Source organism: Semicossyphus pulcher, unplaced genomic scaffold (genome assembly GCF_022749685.1).
Source record: "Semicossyphus pulcher isolate SPU_LCO1_2020_fin unplaced genomic scaffold, fSemPul1.0.p SCAF_13, whole genome shotgun sequence".
Lineage (NCBI taxonomy): Eukaryota > Metazoa > Chordata > Actinopteri > Labriformes > Labridae > Semicossyphus > Semicossyphus pulcher.
In genome coordinates this window covers 14,584,221-14,604,203 of record NW_027211637.1, presented here as the reverse complement: position 1 = coordinate 14,604,203, position 19,983 = coordinate 14,584,221, and the positions used below count along the sequence as shown (strand labels likewise).

General features: G+C 41.1%; 1 protein-coding gene across 2 annotated transcripts; it reads left to right on the top strand.

Annotated features, from left to right (window-relative positions):
- The first annotated feature begins 242 nt into the window (after nt 1–242).
- On the top strand, nt 243–15,750 carry klhl17 (kelch-like family member 17). Of its 2 annotated transcripts, none has more exons than XM_069660028.1 (12): nt 243–406; nt 3,377–3,641; nt 4,404–4,525; nt 4,638–4,859; nt 7,696–7,812; nt 7,939–8,152; nt 8,580–8,724; nt 9,075–9,242; nt 9,372–9,460; nt 9,624–9,697; nt 9,824–10,005; nt 13,369–15,750. In XM_069660028.1, exons 2-12 carry the CDS (start codon nt 3,428–3,430, stop codon nt 13,595–13,597), a joined length of 1,776 nt encoding a protein of 591 aa, XP_069516129.1. In that variant the 5' UTR covers nt 243–406; nt 3,377–3,427; the 3' UTR covers nt 13,598–15,750. The 2 variants fall into 2 exon arrangements, with proteins under 2 accessions (XP_069516129.1, XP_069516128.1); XM_069660027.1 differs by lacking the exon at nt 243–406 and adding an exon at nt 1,535–1,657.
- Nucleotides 15,751–19,983: the final 4,233 nt, after the last annotated feature.

Here is a 19,983-nt window from a genome sequence, read left to right as displayed (position 1 = left end):
AAATTGTGTTCGCAAATATCACCAAAAATAAGCATAATTGAAATTATTTTTGATCCAGCACTCTATGTTTCTTTCAACTTAGAAATAAACAACACTGCAAGCATCAAGATTATTTATTAAAACACTAAATCGAATCGAATTGGAAAATATTCGGCGAGCACGAGAACCTCAAATTTTCACTGTCAAAGCTGCTCGTACAAGAACAAGCAGTGTTTTGATGCTGCACGTGAGATTCAATTTAATGATCAGCCGCATTCGCGAGATACAGGCGGATGAGGAGAACCTAGAGAGGAAGAATTTTCCTATATTAGTCTTTAGTCGGTGACGTTTCTTAGCCACAAAGCTGGGCAAGCTGACAGACAGGAAGAAATCATTGCAGTCATATCGACACCGACGACGGCTGGTGGTGAGTACTGGTTTTAAAGCCTAAGGAGACGTTGTCTAATCTGGTTACACCGAACACAGACGACTGACTTAAACGGCCATGTATTTCATTTCATTTAAACAGGAAAATGACATGAAAAGCATAGTTCCCACTGAAGGAAGAACAGAATACGTTATTTAGGTTTAGGGCTTGTTGGCTGTTTGATTTTGTTGTGCGGGTTGACCGAGGCGAAGGTGGTTCGGGTTCCCACCAATCCCAGCGCCGCTTACTTAAACCCCGCCTTTCGCGCTTGCTCTGATACATTTAACAAACGCACTTGAGCGCATGCTACAAAATTCAACTTTATACTAAATCCCTTAAATTGATGAAATCCAAATATGCCAAAGATCTAAAACCAACAGGTAAGGAGCTCTTCCTGGACTCAAAATGAATAAGCTTGAGGTACTCTTTGGATAGGAAAACATGTAGCCAAAAAACAAAAGCAAACTCCAAGGCACTCTCCTTAAACAATTAAATAATGCCTTTATTATATTAGCATGCCAATATAATAAAGTATATTATAATTTAGTATTAATAAAGTAACATTAAAGTATAATAAAGTATTATTATATTGGCATGCCAATATAATAAAGGCATTTTAATAGTTTAAAGAGAGTGCCTTGAAATTGTCTTTAGTTTCATGACAAATATGTATGAATTACTTAAAAACGACCTCATTTATGACTGTTTATTCTACTTGAAAGCAATTTTCTGAAAGTAGTGAATGTTTGCCTTATAGTTTGTTAATGTGAATTTTCTACAATAAAGTTTTGAAAAGCCAAAAAAAACCAAACGCACTTCCGGACTCCGACCAGACGACACGGGGTTCTTAAGGTCGTGTGTGTGGCACGTCAAATGATGAACAAACCTATATTGTAAATGTGCGACATTTGTGCGTAATAAATACGTCCATGTGTATTTCACTTCGGCCTCTTATGTTACGTGGCATCATTTATCAACAGCAGGAGCCGTTGATGGTTTCACCTGCGGCTGTTTCAGCTCCACCTTAACAAACCGATGTCAGCTTTCATGCAGGTTTTTTGCATTGACGTCAACCGCATACAGCACAAAACAGAGGCTTTCTTCATATTTCGTATGGTAGGAGCTGAATATGGAAAGATAGAGAGACACTGGTCGCAATTTTAAACCGATCTAACTGCGACAGCTGCGGATTTTTCTCTCATCACTACGAGGAAGACACCGTGTGCAAGGATAACCGCAACACAACCGCCGGTAAAGACAATTACACATTCATTCTTTCTGCTGAAATTCAAAATAGATGGAGTGGGGGTGGGGGTTCCTTCAGATAATGGGGCATATATGAGCAGAAAGATCACTCTGTCTAAAGGACATATCACAGGGAAACGTGTTCATTCAACAAGATTGTGCATGTTTGTCAAGCAGCCACGGAGCCCTGGTGGGGATGCGAGCAAAGGTTTTTTAGCCAGATAGGCGATTTTTAAGAGACGAGCTTGTGATGTACACGAGAAGTGCTTTACTCCATTAGTTTTAACTGTGACAATTATGTTCTTTACAATGCCTCAACCTCCTTAGCTCAGATGTCTTAATTTGCATGCTATTCTCTTGGGCATGAGAGCAGATGGTTCCCTCATAGAGGCACTTGGTCGGTTTGTTTTTGTGGTCTATTGTGTTTTGGAAAATGGGATTCAAAGCTAGTCGCTAGGCAGCTGTGGTGACATTTGAGGTGGTCCTGCGTGGGACAGTGCAGGGTATTTAGTTGAAAGAGTGCCGCGAAAGAGATGACAATAATTACTATCCACTGATACTGATACTGGTGTGTATGGTCTATTTGACTGGAGACACACGTGATACTCAACTCTCTGAACTGATAGTATGTTGTTGTGTTTCAGCCTTAAAGATTGCATTACTTGGACATATTGATCAAATCCTGATTAGGTTGTGGTGGCTGCCTATTTGTTTCAACACGCTTGTGTTATTGTCACAAAACCTCTCATGAATAAGAATTTAAGCATGAATAATGAATATAACATTTAAAAATCTGCATCACTGAAGGGCTTTTTCCACATCATACGGTAGGATGCTCACTCAATGCTCAGCAAAGCAGACTACATGGTAAGAAATACTAGAGTTATTATATTTATTCACCAAGTAAAGAGTATTTTAAACACATTATCTTTGTTGAAACTACATCAGAAGAGTTAACAGTACCCTGCTTTACACTTTTAAATCAGTTCCTGCTCATGTCTCAGGTATCACAGCATCAAATTCAGTATCAAGAGAAAATCTTTTCTTCCCGATTCATATTTTAGGCCTGTGATGATTTAAATTTAGTCTGGTTCCTCTCATTCTGTAGTTCTCCATAGAGCATTCTGAATATTCAGACAACAACTTCTGAGATGCCGCGTGACGACGGTTATGCAACATTCTGAAGAGTGTTCTCCATCCGAGAGCAGGGCGGATGAGAGTACAAAGGAAAAGGCTAACTCAGGCTGCATCCTTCTCTCCTCCCACCCGGTCTACCCGAGGCTGCAGCTGGGGTGATGTGGGGGGGGTTCACAGCTAATTCTGGAGCAATTAAACTTGCTAGTCAGGAGTCATTGTGATAGGACAAACCAAGACAGTCAAACAGATTCAAAGCCAGTTTTGATTGTATTCTAGTGTATAGAATAATGTTCAAGTTTTCTCTATTGTCATGATGCGATTTAAACAGTCTTGACAGTGAATGTCAAATAACCAGGCCAGCCAACCTACTACTCTTTGTAATTGTACTGAGATTTCTGTCATGCTGGTAGGCTTCCTGTCATAGCTGTCGGGATGGATCCTATTATAGTAACAACAGATACAATGACAATGATTGCTCATGACACCTGTCATAACACCTGTTTCCTTGTAGATGAACTAATAAGACCTTCTTATACCTTAATGACATTAGTATTAACTGACATGAAAATGTTTTTCTGCATGTTTCAGTTGCCCAGAGTGCGGCCCAGGCACGAGCCCGCGACCGCCACATCCGGCACCATGATGGAGGGGGGCATGCAGCTGCTCAACCGTGATGGCCACAGCATCTCGCACAACTCAAAGCGCCACTACCACGACTCGTTCGTGTCCATGAACAGGATGAGACAGCGCGGTTTGCTGTGTGACATTGTGCTCCATGTATCCAACAAAGAAATCAAGGCGCACAAAGTGGTGCTGGCGTCCTGCAGTCCCTACTTCCACGCTATGTTTACCAGTAAGTCCAGTCCACAATTTCTTCCCTATTAGCCACCTGTTTTCACTTCACTTTGTGCTTTTATCCCTGATACCCATGAAACCCGGCATGTTTGATGCCTCAGACATTTGAAGCTCTGATTACAAGCTGCGCATCATTTTGCTCTGTTGCTCATGAGACAACAACTCATGTGTGCAGCAAACACAACTTCGTCCTTGCAGCATAATCGCTTCCTTCCCTGTCTTCCTGTCTGAGGCACAGGTGGTCAGATGAAGTCTATCAGTCCCAGATTTCTTCCTGACATTGGACCTTTGTTAGGGTACAATGTGCTCCAGACAGTCAGATGTCTGGCCTTGAGACTCAGCTGTGAGGCTTCCCTTTGTCTAGTCTCTAATTAGCCCATGTTACAGTATCTGCTGATCCTTCACGATCATCAAAACAACTAAATCCCAGCTCCCCTTCAGATACCGTTTGTAATTCCTTCTATAAAAAGAAGATAAAACATTTGAGTGTTCATGTAGAACCTCCTGACACAGATTATAGCAGGCACACCCACGTTGGGCAAGAGTGCATGGATTCAGGAATTTCAAATATATCCACACAGACCACCTGATTAAATGGATGCAACAAATGACCTATGCTGAGGTTTGGCAGGAGTGCTGTATATATTAGGATATTCCATGTGTCAGCCTGACTGAACAGGGAGGCAATGTGTCAGCCAGAGTTTGACTGGTTATAAATTGTTGGAAAATAAAACCACTCTCATTCTGTGCGGTCATGCAGATGAGATGTCAGAGAGTCGGCAGACCCATGTGACCCTACATGACATCGACCCTCAGGCTTTGGAGCAGCTGGTCCAGTACGCCTACACGGCAGAGATTGTGGTCGGGGAGGGCAACGTGCAGGTAGAGTAGAAGATTTTAGATCAACAGACAAGATGGTCAAATTAGATTTTTAAAATTTAATTAGATAACTGACTCCCAGCACATTTCAACCTGAAATCTCTCCTCTGCTTAGACGTTGCTCCCAGCAGCGAGCCTGCTGCAGCTAAACGGGGTGCGGGACGCCTGCTGTAAGTTCCTCCTCAGCCAGCTGGACCCCTCCAACTGCCTGGGCATCCGAGGATTCGCTGACACGCACTCCTGCAGCGACCTGCTCAAGTCAGCGCACAAGTATGTCCTACAGCACTTTGTGGAGGTGTCAAAGACAGAGGAGTTCATGCTGCTGCCACTGAAACAGGTAGGGGCTGATGCTTTTTCTCTCTCCTGCTGTTTATGCTGCCAGCTGGTGCTTTTAAAGAAAGCAGATTAAATGGTGGTGATTTAGGAGTGTTGTTATAGTCTGTCACTATTGGGAACTTTGTGACAACTGGTGGGAATCATATTATATTGTTATTACAATAGTATTATTCATTATGAATTCATGACAGATTATTGGCTTCAGAGTAAACAAGTTGCTGCTTACTATACTTCAGTGGCTCTCCTTTAGTTATTCATCGGGGGGTTTAGAAACATGCCAAAACCCCACAAAGATGATCGCACAGTGAAACTAAGAAGAAGCACTTAAATTAAAACCTGTATATTAGCCATGACCTTTCCCTCACTAATAAAAGCACAACTTCGTGTTTTATTCTATCTGAGTCTCCTTTGAGCAGAACTGTGCTGTTTTGTTTTGACATTCATCAGGACTCACTTCTTCCTCAGCTGGCTACGTCAATCACTGTCTCTTGTGGTTTTATCATCCCAATGTGCTGCCATGGACTGCTTTCTCTGGCACGCCAACTATCACTTATTCTTTAGCCGGGCACGGCAGTGGCAACAGTGTAGTTTCTGACTTGGAAGCAGTAATTAGGCAAAGCGAGTGACATTTTCACAGCTGCTGCACTGTTTATAGAACTGCTTTTTGTACTGCTCTGAGCTAATAATAAGGGTTTTTTTAAGTTTGGGGGTTAAATTCAGGCTTGCTAATTCAGTATAAGCCATCTAGCTAAGCTGCTGTGGCAAGAAGATTGCTAGTTAGATTCCCAGCCCAGCTGGATAACCTGCTGCACTGAAGTTGAGCAAGGTGCCTGGCAGCAACTGCTCAAGTGGGGCTGCTGGTTTGTCACAAATCAGGCTGTGGTTGTGCTGGCGGCTTTTAAGTGTGAATGTGCGTTGAGCAAAGTGGCTGTTGTTCTCAAAGAGACAAACTTTGTAAATAAAAGTTAAAGACACAATGTAGGTACATTATTCAAACTTTAACAAAAGGGACATCCCAGTTCCAAAGATCAACAAGTGGGATCAGGACCCGCTGTCACTCCAAAACGGATTTACAAGCCTGATGTTGAGGGAGTCGTGTTAAATTAGTAAAACAGACGTTGTTCCTAAATGGTCCTGAAAAATTGCCTATAAACACAAAATGCAAAAGTGCATGGTTCACAAACTGAACAAGAAGTAAAAGCCCTCTTGATGCTGCATTCCTTCACTCAGGTGAAGAAAAATGTCATGTTTGTATCTCAATAGTGAAAACTGCATCATGTCTTCTATAAAAATGGCGCCTGTTTCACACAAAGGCATGTTGAGCCTTACACGGTGACAATGAATTAAAGAGTCTGTGAAAAGAAGTAACAAACTGCTGCCAGCATCGCTTTCCCATTATCTTCTCTCTAAGGAACAATCCCCACAGCACTAAAGAGATTGTGTTTCATGAGAGTTAAATGCCAAGCTTCATTCTCTCGCTCTGTGTAGCCTTCAAAGCCCTGAGACTGAATCTGCAATAGGAGTGTGTGGGCACAGTCCATTAAAACAGAGAAAGTTAAGCTGCATAAAGGCAGATAAGAAAACAGACCATTTCCTTTTCTTGGTTTCTATTCTCGTGTCTCTCTTGTTCCTTTGGCTCAACACCCAGTTCTGTCTACAGCTGTCCTATGTCTGTCATAAACCTGCACCAGATCTGGATTTATGTACTGGCTGCTCTAAAGGACTCTGAGCTCAGAGAGCTGTGAAATATGCCCCATATTTCTCTGCATGTTCTGTGAAGGAAGTGGCAAGGCATGGCAGGGTTGTGACTAGTCGGCTTTGGTGTTGCTTCACTGACTTAGCATCACATGCATGAAATTATAAAGACAACAAAGGATGAATGCACCCTAATTAGTGTTGCGTAAAAAGACATATTATGCATCCTGATGTACAAACCCCCTCTTATTCATACATCCCCCACTCCTGCCGCCACAGTACAAGGACAGTTAATACACTCGTGATAAACAATTTTCTTTTACATCTCCACACACACACAAATGTGTGCTTAAGTTAATGTGATGCAGTGTGTACACACAGAGGCGAGGGAGACTGCAGCAGCAGCAGCAGCAGTATTTCTCTGTGTGACGGGATTAGTGAAGGCTGTTCCTGGGAGGCTGCTAACTGTTGCCCTGATCTGGCCAGGCAAGACAGCAGCAGCAGCAGCAGCAGCAGCAGCTGGCTGCTCCGGCCCCACCCAGCCCTGCCAGCTTTGGGTTGATCTGGGAACAGTGCCAGCCAGCCACTCAGACTGCAGCACTCATTGTGCCACAGACACACACACACAGGCACACGTATTGGTAACTTAAGTATATCCCAGCACGACTACACACATGCAGATCAAAATATAACACACAAGCATTTCTGTGAATAAGTTCATATGCTGCATGACAGGATTCTGTTTCACCTCATCTTGAACTGATTGGTTCTATTTATGAAGGATGTCATGTTGAAACAACCAAGACAAAACAGAGCGCTGCCATCCCTTTAAAAAAATGAGTCTGGACAGATTACAGCAGATCAAATGCAAGAGAATAGAGGAGGAAGGAAGAGAAGCAGCAGTTTAGCAGACAACGTCAGGCACAACGTGCTGGAAATAACACTGTCTGTGGCCAATGCAACCTACTTCCTGTGTGTTGTCATTTGATCTCAGTGACCTTTTTCTGTCACATTTTTTTCCCCCCAAAAGCAAATGATTCTGCAAATGTTTTTCTGAAGTTGAATTATAGGTACTGTGCATTTGATTAAGTTGATCTTGTTAATAATGACATAAAATCTCTCTGCTTGTCTTTTGAATCCAGGTCCTGGATTTGATCTCCAGTGATAATCTCAACGTGCCATCTGAAGAGGAAGTGTACCGGGCAGTGTTGAGCTGGGTGAAACATGATATAGATGGACGCAGGCAGCATGTACCTTGGGTAAGACAAGTCTCAGGATTTTCAGTGCAAAATATATACTCCGACTATCCTCAGGGAAAACATCTTTCATCGTTCATTCCCCTCCTTACCCTAACTTAACACCCACCATCCCTCTGCCCTTGTTAGCTGATGAAGTGCGTGCGGCTGCCGCTGCTGAGACGAGACTTCCTGATGAGTAACGTGGACACAGAGCTGCTGGTGCGTCACCACTCTGAGTGCAAGGACCTGCTTATCGAGGCTCTCAAGTACCACCTGATGCCCGAGCAGAGGGGAGTTCTCAGCAACAGCCGGACACGCCCGCGACGCTGTGAAGGCGCCAGCCCTGTGCTCTTCGCCGTCGGTCAGTGTGCCCCTGAAGGTACCCAGTAGGGTACACTGAGCTATATTTAGGCCACACATTAATTAACTGTAGCTTCTGATGTAATTATTGTGCAAGCGTTAGCATTTTTACAGCTGGTGGATAAAAATAACTGATTTAATTATATGAGACCAGACATTGTCTGGGACTTTTATAGTACTGTCACATAATAGGTTTAATGATTAAAATGGGTTTATTGCTGTGAAGAAAAATATTTGTGTGAACTCGTTTGACCGTTAAAGCTAAATGAAATGAACAATGAATGCCACTAATAATTAGCTTTATTTAGAGATCATAAAATATTCTATTGTACTTGTTTATCACTAATCAAAATGTTACATTTCTAAATGAAATTACTGCTTGCCCTCAAAGCATCTTTTCACCATATTGCGTTTGTGTTTGTTTGAAGGTGGCGGCAGTCTGTTTGCCATCCATGGAGACTGCGAGGCGTACGACACCAGGACAGATCGCTGGCACATGGTGGCGTCCATGTCCACTCGGCGGGCACGAGTGGGCGTGGCGGCCATTGGGAACAGACTTTATGCCGTTGGAGGGTGAGTGATACAGTGTTGACCTTTGAACTTAAGCCACCATTTAATCTCTTTCTGAAACATTTCAGCATGATGTGAACCAAACCTGACTTAGTGTGGAAGCTTTGGCAGGTTCATGATTTAAATGTAAAATAAGCCTTAGTAATACTTACGCAAAAGCTCCTGGCTTCAGCCATGTGCATTTGGGACATTCTTGGAGGGCTTTCTATCCTCATCCTTAAAGCAAAACACCTTACGCCTTTTATACTTAACCTTTTTCAGTTGCTATTGGTTGCATTTCTATTCAGAGATAATTCAAGGTACCATACAGCCACCTCAATCATCCTAAATCAGTTTCCAATTCATGCCCTCAGGTACGATGGCACCTCTGACCTCGCAACAGTTGAGTCCTACGACCCCATCACTAACTCGTGGCAACCTGAGGTTTCCATGGGAACACGGCGGAGCTGTTTGGGTGTAGCAGTCCTGCATGGCCTGCTGTACGCTGCTGGAGGTTATGATGGAGCTTCCTGCCTCAATAGGTACACAATTGCACATTGCAGCTATTTGTTATTGTTTTGTAGACTGGGCCTTAGTAAAAGTTAATCTAAATAGGGCAGGCTTAAGTATCATTATATTACATAAAAGTAAGCATATTTCTTCCCTTTCAGTGCAGAGCGTTACGACCCTCTGACCAGTACATGGACCTCGATCGCTGCTATGAGCACCCGAAGGAGATATGTGCGAGTAGCAACTCTAGGTAGGAACTTGCCATAAACATATTAATATGAACATGCTGTTCTGCAGTATGTTTTCATTTTCACAGTCCACATTTCAGTGTCTGAAACCAAGAGGGAGTTGTCAGCTGGGTATTGGACAGCTAATATTTACATTCTGAGTGTTTACTCCCTTTTCCCACCCAGATGGCAGCTTGTATGCAGTAGGAGGCTATGACAGCTCCTCACATCTCGCAACGGTTGAGAAATATGACCCGCAGGTAAACTGTGTGCTGATAAATTCATCATCAAAGAAACGTGTCTGCTGCCAGGATAAACTAAATCACACACTGCGGACAAATCTATGAACATGTGATATATTCTCTGTTTCTCGGTTTATTAAACAGAGCAACACGTGGACAGCCATCGCCAACATGCTGAGTCGGCGCAGCAGTGCTGGGGTGGCCGTGCTGGACGGCATGCTGTACGTCGCTGGAGGCAATGACGGCACCAGCTGCCTGAACTCTGTGGAGCGTTTCAACCCCAAGACCAACACCTGGGAGGGAGTGGCCCCCATGAACATACGCAGGTTAGTACAAACAGAGTGGTCAAGTTCAATGAAAAAAAAGTGTGTCTTCTGAAACTGTCAAAAGTTTGACAAAGAAGTGAAGTCAGCTCTATCAACTGAATTTAAAATTTGTTAGTGTCAATTAATGTTAAATGTGAGAACAATACTGCATAGCTCTGCAGAGATAAATGTTGACATGGTAGATCCAATACAGCACAGTTGAGAGGGTGACAGAGAGAGTGGAGAAGGAAGAGGAAGAGGAGAAGGAAGATAAGATGACATATGACAAAGGACCTGGGATGGCTGCAGGGAATCTAATTAAATGAGACACACCTATTCTACTGTCCAAAGCACACAGATTCAAGTTACTGTTACAAAATGCTAAAATGCATTAGCCTCATTTGCAGTCTCAGCCTTTGGTAAAGTCTGTCAACCTTTACCCCTTTTAAGTTTGTTCAAGCTTTACATGTGAGACCTCCTGCAGCTCAACTGGTGTGTATTTGAGAAACACTGCGGCATCCACAGAACGAATTCCAGTTTTTCCTTAACTTATGTAGAATATAAAAGCTAAAGAACACAACTGTAGTGCTGTGTGTAAGGAGCTTGTCAAACTGGCACCCCTGCAACGATTATTTTGCTCAGTGGAAAATCTTTACTCTTTTAGGCAAGAGATTTGGGGCATTTGGATGCCTTCTTACGGCCTAAACCTTCTTACGGCATAAACATGAAGTGACCTATTTTACAAAACAGTCGGCTCTTTCTTATGTCTTACAAGATAAAACACTAACAGCATTGTATTGATACAAGGTCGGCATCAGGGAGGGAGACATATTGATGTAGCAGTCTTGGTTTGAGGACAAACCAGTAGATTCACTTGTTCCCCAGGCCCCTAGACAAACGCACACACGCACGCAGACACACACAGTTTGTTTTGTGTGAGTCAGTATAGTGTAGGAGCAGGGGAACCTGACAACAGTTGACTGTGCAGCCCCATTAATAACCCATGTGCTACTCAGCTGTTTGTCTTTGAGTGCTTTTCTTATCCAGTCGCTGAGAGTGTCCATTTACACAGAACTAAAACATCACATGTTGAGTATTGATCTAATCTCCTCTATCACTCTTCTAAACAATCCAACACATATAAAGATGTGATAATGTTGTAGATTACTTGTCTCGGGCGCATTAATTATTCAAACATTTATTGGACTCAATCCTGTTTGATGTCAGGGAAAGATCAGTTGTCTCTGTTTGAGCGTCTCTGCCAAGAGACCATTTACTTTTCCACTGGTCCTCTGCTATGATTAATAATTAACTTAAGTATTATTGGCACTTCCAGGTTCCCTCGCCCTGTGCGACACAGGAGGAACTAAAGGTTGTGTTCATTATAAGTTGCTGTGATTAAAAGTGATATTTCAGTATTTTTTCCCATCATTATTTTCTCCTCAGTCAGCCACTTACATCCCACAATCTGCTATATGCATCTTAGTGTTCATGCAGTGGGCTTACATTTATAAATGTAATGCAGAGCACACTCTGCATCCACTGTTGATGGCTTCTAGTGGCGTTTTGTAGTAAAGTTTGAAGGTTACCAGTGGGGTTCCACAAGGGTCACTGCTAGGTCCTTAGCTGTTTATACTGTATTAAATGTGATGTATTTTATTTCCCACTGAACACAGAGGAAAGTGAATGGAAAGTATAAAAGAAATGGTTGGATATTAACACATCATTGAATTTAGATTAAAAAACATTTTTCATTTTCTATTTAAATTTACGATGAATCATGTTGAAATTAAGTGTACGAAAAAATTATGATTGGACGAAATAATGTTAGAAACCACACGTAGATAATGTAAAAACAAAACCATTGCAACTATATTGGCTGTTTTGTTCTGTACATTACAAAGTGGTATACAGTATGGAAATGAAATTGTATGACATGAAACAGACACAGAACAAATACTGATCAGAGTTCCATGCTACAGAAGAGAGCTAGTATTGGATTAGATCTGATTGTTAAAAACCAACCAAGGCTCTATTTATTAATTTACATGCTCTAAAATTCTGTGATCTAGTTGATCTTAAAACTGCACCAATAATGTACAAAGCACACAATTATTTCCTGTATTTAGAAATGTTTAAAATTAGAGAGTATGATCTTAGATGTATATCTGTCAAATGGGCTTTTGGGATAGCGACACGGCATTAGTTATGCGTTTTCCACTTTATACATTAATATGTTCTAAAATAAGCTGGTAAAGCCATTATTGCATTCAAATCAAATCAAATCAAATTTTATTTGTATAGCGCCAAATCATAACCAGAGTTATCTCGAGACACTTTACAAAAAGAGCAAGTCTAGACCGACTCTTTATGTTATTTAAAGAGAGGCCCAACATGAATCACCATGAGTATCACTAAGCAATATTGGGCACATTGGCAAGGAAAAACTTACCTTTTAACAGGCAGAAATGGATGGGCCGAAAATGGGATAGAAGGAGATGCAGGATAGAGACAGGCAAAGAGAGCAGCAACAACAACATATGTTCTTGTTACAACAACAACATATGTCCTTGTCCATATGTCCTTGCATTTCATTAGGATATTTTGTAATATATACTTTGAACTATTTTGTTCTTGTGTAGCTTAAACCCATTAGTGAAAGGATTGCCCAGAAGTGTATGTCATGTAAAAAAGGGTAGCTATAATGAGCTACAACTACAATACACTTTGTGGTCGGTATTCTTTTGCTTTCCTTATAATTAAATTTGTAATTTGATTGTTATTTCTATGTGAATGTTTGGAGGGAAATTTGTTAGCACAGACTGAAATAAACTACCACGGCTACTAATTCTACTAATCTAGAGTTAGATTAAAAAGAAAATTTTGGATCGAACTTGCTTTTAAGCCCCTGTGAGGAACTTTGGGTTTCTGTTGATTTTGGCGCCCCCTGTGGACAAAGTCGTACCTCTTATCTCTTTGCTGATTTTATGCTGTACATGCTTAAGTGGTGGTTTTTGACAACAAATCTCATCCTGCTTTCTTAAACAGTCATACACACTCACTTTAAATGTTTGCCCTGGTAAATGTAAACAAAGGCAGCGTGCAGTTAATCGCTTCGCCTGACACCTGTCCCTTGCCAGCGATTTCAGGCATTAAATATAACCATATAGAAATAATCAATCTTCTAGCTTATGGTCTGATTTGCTTTTGTAGGTCATATAGAGTAATCAGAATTTATTTCAGTCTGTTTCATAACCAGTGAAAAACTCCTCACAGGGGCTTTAAAATAAATGCTACAAACATTTATCCTATTGTGCCGTTATAAAATATGGCTGAACAAAACAAATAGAAATTAGATACTGAACTTGTTTTTTCTCCTTCCAGGAGCACCCATGACCTTGTAGCTATGGATGGCTGGTTATACGCCGTGGGAGGTAACGATGGCAGCTCCAGTCTCAACTCCATCGAGAAGTACAATCCGCGCAGCAACAAATGGGTCGCTGCCTCCTGCATGTTCACACGGCGCAGCAGCGTGGGCGTGGCTGTGCTGGAGCTGCTCAACTTCCCACCGCCCTCCTCGCCCACCCTCTCGGTTTCCTCAACCAGCCTTTGACACGGGGTCACGGCTTGGCTGACCTCAGCCTCTGCTGCTACAGCCCAGACTGGCTCTGGGAAGAGACGTAACTGCTCGGTTTGAGACGGGGAAGGAGGAGGATGACGGGAGTGGACAGGTAAATGGATGGAGGGAGGAGAAAAGAAAGAGGGAAGGTGTGTAGAAGGCTCCTGGCTTGGTTATCATACGGTATTCTGGAGAATTTGTGGCAATCTTGGCGAAGACTGGCCGACCATGATTTATGTTACGAACTTTAATTAAAAAATCTACGAAAAGAATATCTGAATGTGCAGTTCCCTTTAATCTCAAAAGACGAAGACGAAGATGTTACACACAAAACCATTAGTTTTTATGAATATTAAGTAGACGCCAAATAATTTATCAATGATCTACCAATATTTTTATACATTTTCACACCCAAATGGCTGCTCTTCATTAAGTTTTCCATTAATTCTGGACAGTACTGCGTATGGCCAGGATGCCTGAAACGTCACTGTACAGCTCCCCCATGCAGATACCAGCTCCCACTCCCAGATAAAGATGTTTTAACACTGACTGATCCTCCTCGAGCCCCACAGTTTTTTTAACCACTGCAGTGTTTGACACACTCATCGTGAAACGTGGTGGACACTTAATCCTGTCATGTGTATTGTAAATGTTGTCGTCCTCTGCAAGAGTTTTTCTTTTGATGTCATGTTTTTGGGTTTTTTTGCAATAATGTACAAAAAAAGAAACTGAATGATTTTGTTTTGGAATGTCGCTTTTGACTGGTTATATCATGCATGTTTACATCTTGGCATTGACTCCCAACAGGAGGATAAAATGTTGTAGTGCTGCTATGCCACACTAGGTGGCAGTTACAGGCAATGTTATAAACCCTTCCCACAGTGCAGGAGAGCATGGACACCGACATAGAGAAGTTAGGCCCTCAGAAATGTAAATGAGTTTGAATCTTTCTTTTTTTATATAAAAACAGAATTAATATGTTATACTATATGTATTTATGAAAATGTATTAATTCTAATATATTCTGTTTTAAAGATGCTTAGAGAAGGAAAGAGAACAGACCTATGCCTATTTAAGAGTGTTTTTTTAATATATTTATTTAAGTGTGTGATGTGTATATTGTCAATGGAAATGACAAAGAGAATGTCGAAGTGTGAGAGACATGGTTGTTCAGTTTGTGTGCGCGCTGGGAGTTTCTCCTAGTTAAGAGGACTGATTGTTGCATTTTGATATGCAGCATTTAATTTGCATTTCTTAACATTTCTTCACTGCCACAGTCATGATCTCACGTGAGACTGAACCTAAAGTCTGCTACATATTTGCAAAAGACGCAGGTCTCTTGCAAACCTATTGACCAGTATATGAAATAACTCTGTAAATGACACTTTATACTGACCGTAAGGCAGCGAGTACTAGTTTACGTACTGTATTCCAACACTTGACACTAATGAGTAATGCTGTCGACACTTGGTGCTGTCATATTCCCCTCCACACGCTATCAAGTGTGGTGTCTGTTATATTACCTCATTGTTGAAACGGATCCAACTCTATTGCAACAAAGTTAAACTACTGTATAATTCACCTCAAATATACGAGCTATAGAAAATGTGGCGGGTGATTTAGGAATGTCACCACTGAACTTGCATTATCTAAAAGAAGAGATCACTTTGGGTCTTTCTGACTCTGTTAATATCAGGGTTCAGTTCAGTTCATGTGTAGCGCAGTGACATCATTCCAAACTTCTGAGAAGTTACCTTTTTTTTCCTTTTTTTAAAAGGATTTTGTTGATCCAATTCTGTTTGTCTAAAAGTACCTTATTTATCATTTCTTAGAGTGGACCCAGTAGAATAGGGGCTGTAATGGTCTTATGGAGATGCTGTTTATCTTTTAAGACTTCAAGAGAGAGGAACACAACCACATGAAGCTTTGGCCTCCATTCTGCTGATTGAACTGTAAATAGAAAGATTGCTATCTTAAATCCATTTGTGCAATTTCAAAGTGACTGTAGCTTTCTTTTTTGTTTGTCTTCGATGTCGTGATTATTTTTGTCCTATGTTTATTTATGAGAAACTTTAAAATATTGGATTTTGCACTGTTGCGAAATGGAGCAATACACTGTAAAAAAAATAAAAAATAAAGATGTTTTCAGATGTGATAACTGTCCTGGCAAGTTTGAACACATGCACAAACAGGGTGGAACAAAAATCTAAAACATAACCAGTAACTTAAAATTAGCAGTTACTTTCCCTTCATCTGCAGAGGCATCGCACTGTGTTCACTATATGTCAATGTGGTTAACAGAAGCAGCTAAATTCCTAGCAAAAAAAGACAAACACACAGACTTCAAGTTGTGTTGCTAACAGTGTTATGTTGCTAGGCTTACTATACACTGTTGCTTGGTACCTTCCTAACATGCTCTTCTTTCATAGTGATCCGAGCAGACAGCTGAACACTCTCACTTTACCCTCCTTGACCTCAGTCTCATGGCATTCACACCTGTGGCTGCCGCTGCTCACACTCAAACCTATGAACTCCCGCTCTACCAAAACACATACAGGCCAAATATACACAAAGCAAAACAACTACAGCTCTCAATGGGCGGAAAAGTTTACAATTCTTGCCCATAGGAATGATTTAACAGCGTATTTTGAGGAAAAATGGGAAACAACATTGATGCAAGAGTGTTTGGGCCTCTGCTAGAACTGTGGCATTAGACTGCATTAAAAAGCATGTATCATGGTTGCAGAGGGTTAGATGTACAGATTGACTTCACTCTCATTTCTGTATGATGTGAAGCTACAACAACCAGCCATTTAGTTTAGCAGTAGCATTAGCAAAAACACTAGAAATGAACAGTCGGCTAGCCAGAGTTTCTGAGGGTAACAACCAGCCACCTCCAAAGCTTGCAAGGTAATACTTAGTTAAATGTACATTGATGAATATTTAATCACTAAGGATCAGTATCCATTTCATACTTAAGTGTCTATAAGACCTGCAAAACCAAACCAGACCATATTTAAGAAGATTGACTATTTCTACCACGTTGTTTTAATGCCTGCCACAGCTGCCACCAGGACACTGCCTTACATATTGATTTACAGTATGCGGCCTGAAAGAGCCTTTGTTCACATTTTCAATGGCAAACATCTACAGTGAGTAGTACGTTAGACAGTTAAAAGGATGCAGGATGGGACGTTATTCGTCTGAGTGTACTCCTTAAGCATGTACAGGACAGGATCCGCAAAGAAGATTACTCACAGTTACTTTGAGCTAACTTGTATTTGGCTGTAACCTTTACTCAATGGTAAGATAAGAGAAGAGGGTTATCTTCTCATCCAACTCAGCAATATAACCAATAACAATTTACTAAAATGTCAAACTACACTTTAACATCTTGCCTTTTCTGTCAGTTGTAACAACATCACAGAGTAATATAGTATGAATATACGTATACTAGCAAGTTAAACCTACTGTGATGAATTTGTAACTAGTTTTAAGGCAGTCTCAGGTTGATACTGATGCCTCAATATGAACTAAAAAGCAAGAAGACTATTCCTATATGGTTATTCTTAATGCCCGTCATGGCTGTGACTGAGTCGATTTCTTACAAAACGATGACAGAGAGCCTTTTGTTACGTTTTTCAAGGGAAAGTTTCACAGTACGTAGTGCGTCAGCCAGTTAGGAGGCAGAGGGATCTGTTTATGTTAGACAGAAACAAACATGCATAAACAGGACTAGATCAGCAAAGAGATAAAGTGGATGGCTGCCACAATAAACTAAATGAAGGTTCCTTAAAGCTTCTTTAAGGTAATTTGCTTTTTTAAAGTGCTTTTTTTTCTTTTTATCTAAAGCCTCCGGCAGAGTTTAGGAGCTCTGGAGGAGGTTTGTTGGAAGAATCTTGGGTAGACTATATTTACCTGTCAACCTTACAAGGGGTGAGTTATTGAAACTGGAAAACGGCGTATTTGGAGTATCACTTTAAGGTGTATATAAGTATGTCTGTAATCATTTCAAGGTGTGTGTAAACTGCTTTGATCGCATGGGTCTGTTCACTGTAGTGTTGAATCACCGCCGCAGCTATAAAGATGTTAATGAGTTTACAACCTGTCTGGATCAATGTGCTCACTCTGGAGAGCGGCTACAGCTGATCCAGTGTGCGGTCACTTCCTTCTCCCTGTCTTTCCAGCATTCCTACCCCTGGAGCCTCTCCTGTTTCCCATGGTGTCAGCCTCTGCACAGCCCTTATCAGGCCATGAAGAGATGCAGTCACCCTCTCGGAAGTGTCAACTGTACCACTACACCTACTGTGAGAGGTTATATAATTTTTGACCAGCCACTTAAGATAAGACCAGACATGGAAAATCTGTCAAACCCATCAAAACTATTTATAACTTTGTTGATCATCAGTGTGTTCCGAGAAGAGGAAATGTAAAAGGCTTTAATGATCAGGCAAACACAAGAACGAGAGGTGAACATGACATGACATGACTGTTACAAAATAAGAGAAACACTCTACAGCACAAGTGGGATGAGCCACTGCAGATCACAATTCAAAAGGCAGCTACACAATTAGCAGTGTGTGTCAGTTTTATTGAGGTTTGAGGATTCTGGGTTTAGAGCCACACATAGCAAAACTAGAAAGTTGGTACAAAAATGAGACCTGATTTGAATCAACACCTTTGACATTCCCCAAACAGTTCCCAGCATACAATAAAAAGTTAGTGTGATTTGGACATTTTTGTTTTATTTATTGTATCATTCTGGTTTTATGTATTCCTATTTGTTCAGTCAAATTATGTGGCGTTTGAATAGTGTTAGATCTCATATAGTCCTTTATATAAAGGAAAAGGTTAGTTCAATTCCTGAAGTAGATGTTTGATTTTGATGTGGATTTGATTGTGCCCAAGGCGTTATAGAACGATACCTCAGCAGTTTCTCTCTGTGGTTTTTATTAGTTAAGACGTCAAATGAGTTCCAAGGAAATCATGCACCTAGTCCAACATGCCGTCACAACACACCCTATTATTAGGAGTATTTCCAACTTTCTTCACTATGGTTTTCCATAGATGTGCAACCGAAAACTTCCATACTGTGTTTGGTTTTGGTTTTATTTCAGTATTTCTCATACTGAAATAAAAAGAGTTTGGTCATTTCAGAAGTTTACTCTAACACTTGAAGTAAATGCCAAAAACAAGGATCTACTGAATTTAGAAATAGAGTCAATCTGACTTTGACTGATCTTGCCTTCAAAGGAGGGCCGGGGTCCAATTAAGATTCCTTTATGGTCGTCCTGTGTGAGAACTTTGGCACGTCGGGTTCTCTGTCGGACACCGTATGTTGGGGGCCTCATATCCAGACTCCGTTTTTGTGGCCTGAGGTGTGACTTTAGCACCGCTGCTCTCACCCGCTGAGTCTGGATAAACACAAGCGAGTGACTTCTCGGGGAGAGCCAAAGTTCAGCCCACCACACACTGAGGGAATGACATGAAGTTGTACTTTAGTTTTCTTTTTCTGAACACATGCAACACGTCTAGTGAACCGAGTCAGCTGGTTTAAACTTTGAGGAAAACTCCATTTTAGTGTTATTTACCTTATTCGTCTAACAACTGCATAAGGTCTGATTTAGACAGGGGCTTTGAGAGACATTTAGGGGGAACAGACTGTAAAACTGTCATAAACCAAGAAATAAAGCCAATATTTTCAATAGGAAACTACAGTATGTGAGCTGTTGCTGGGAAGCAGCACTCTGACATGGAGTGGGAAATATGAATGGTCTGTTTGTCTTTAGAGATCATTCTGTTGCTTTTGGCAAAGCACCTGGTATTTCCCTTGCCATTGAGAAATGTTGGACCCAATACAGTGTTGTTAACTTGGCCACAAAATTAGCTATCCTTCAACAGGCACATTTGTGGCTATTTAGAAAAAAAGTCTATGGTGACAAAAGAGTCCTGTAAAGGAAACTTGGAACAAGTTCATTTCTACAGTTCCTTTTACATGGCCCAACCACACCCAAGTGAAGTGTTTGAAGCTCTTCTGAACAGACCCTTATCATAGAGAAGGGCAATACGTGATAATAACTCAAAACCATTGATGATGTGACACTTGGTTAACACACAAAAAGTGATGGAAAAGTAGTGTCTTCTTTCTCTCTCGCATACTTAGCCAAACGCAGTATATTGAAGGTTTGCTTGTCGGATAGTTGGTTTAGAAAATAACAAGAATATTGAGAAGCAACTGACCCAATGAGACTTTAACACTCATTACATACCAGAACCAAAATGGTGGATGGTTGAAAAATGAAAAGAAAAATGTGCTTTTCTATAGTGCAACAACAGTGGTAATAGTAAGAATGGTGACAAAGTAGACATTAGCTGTCTTC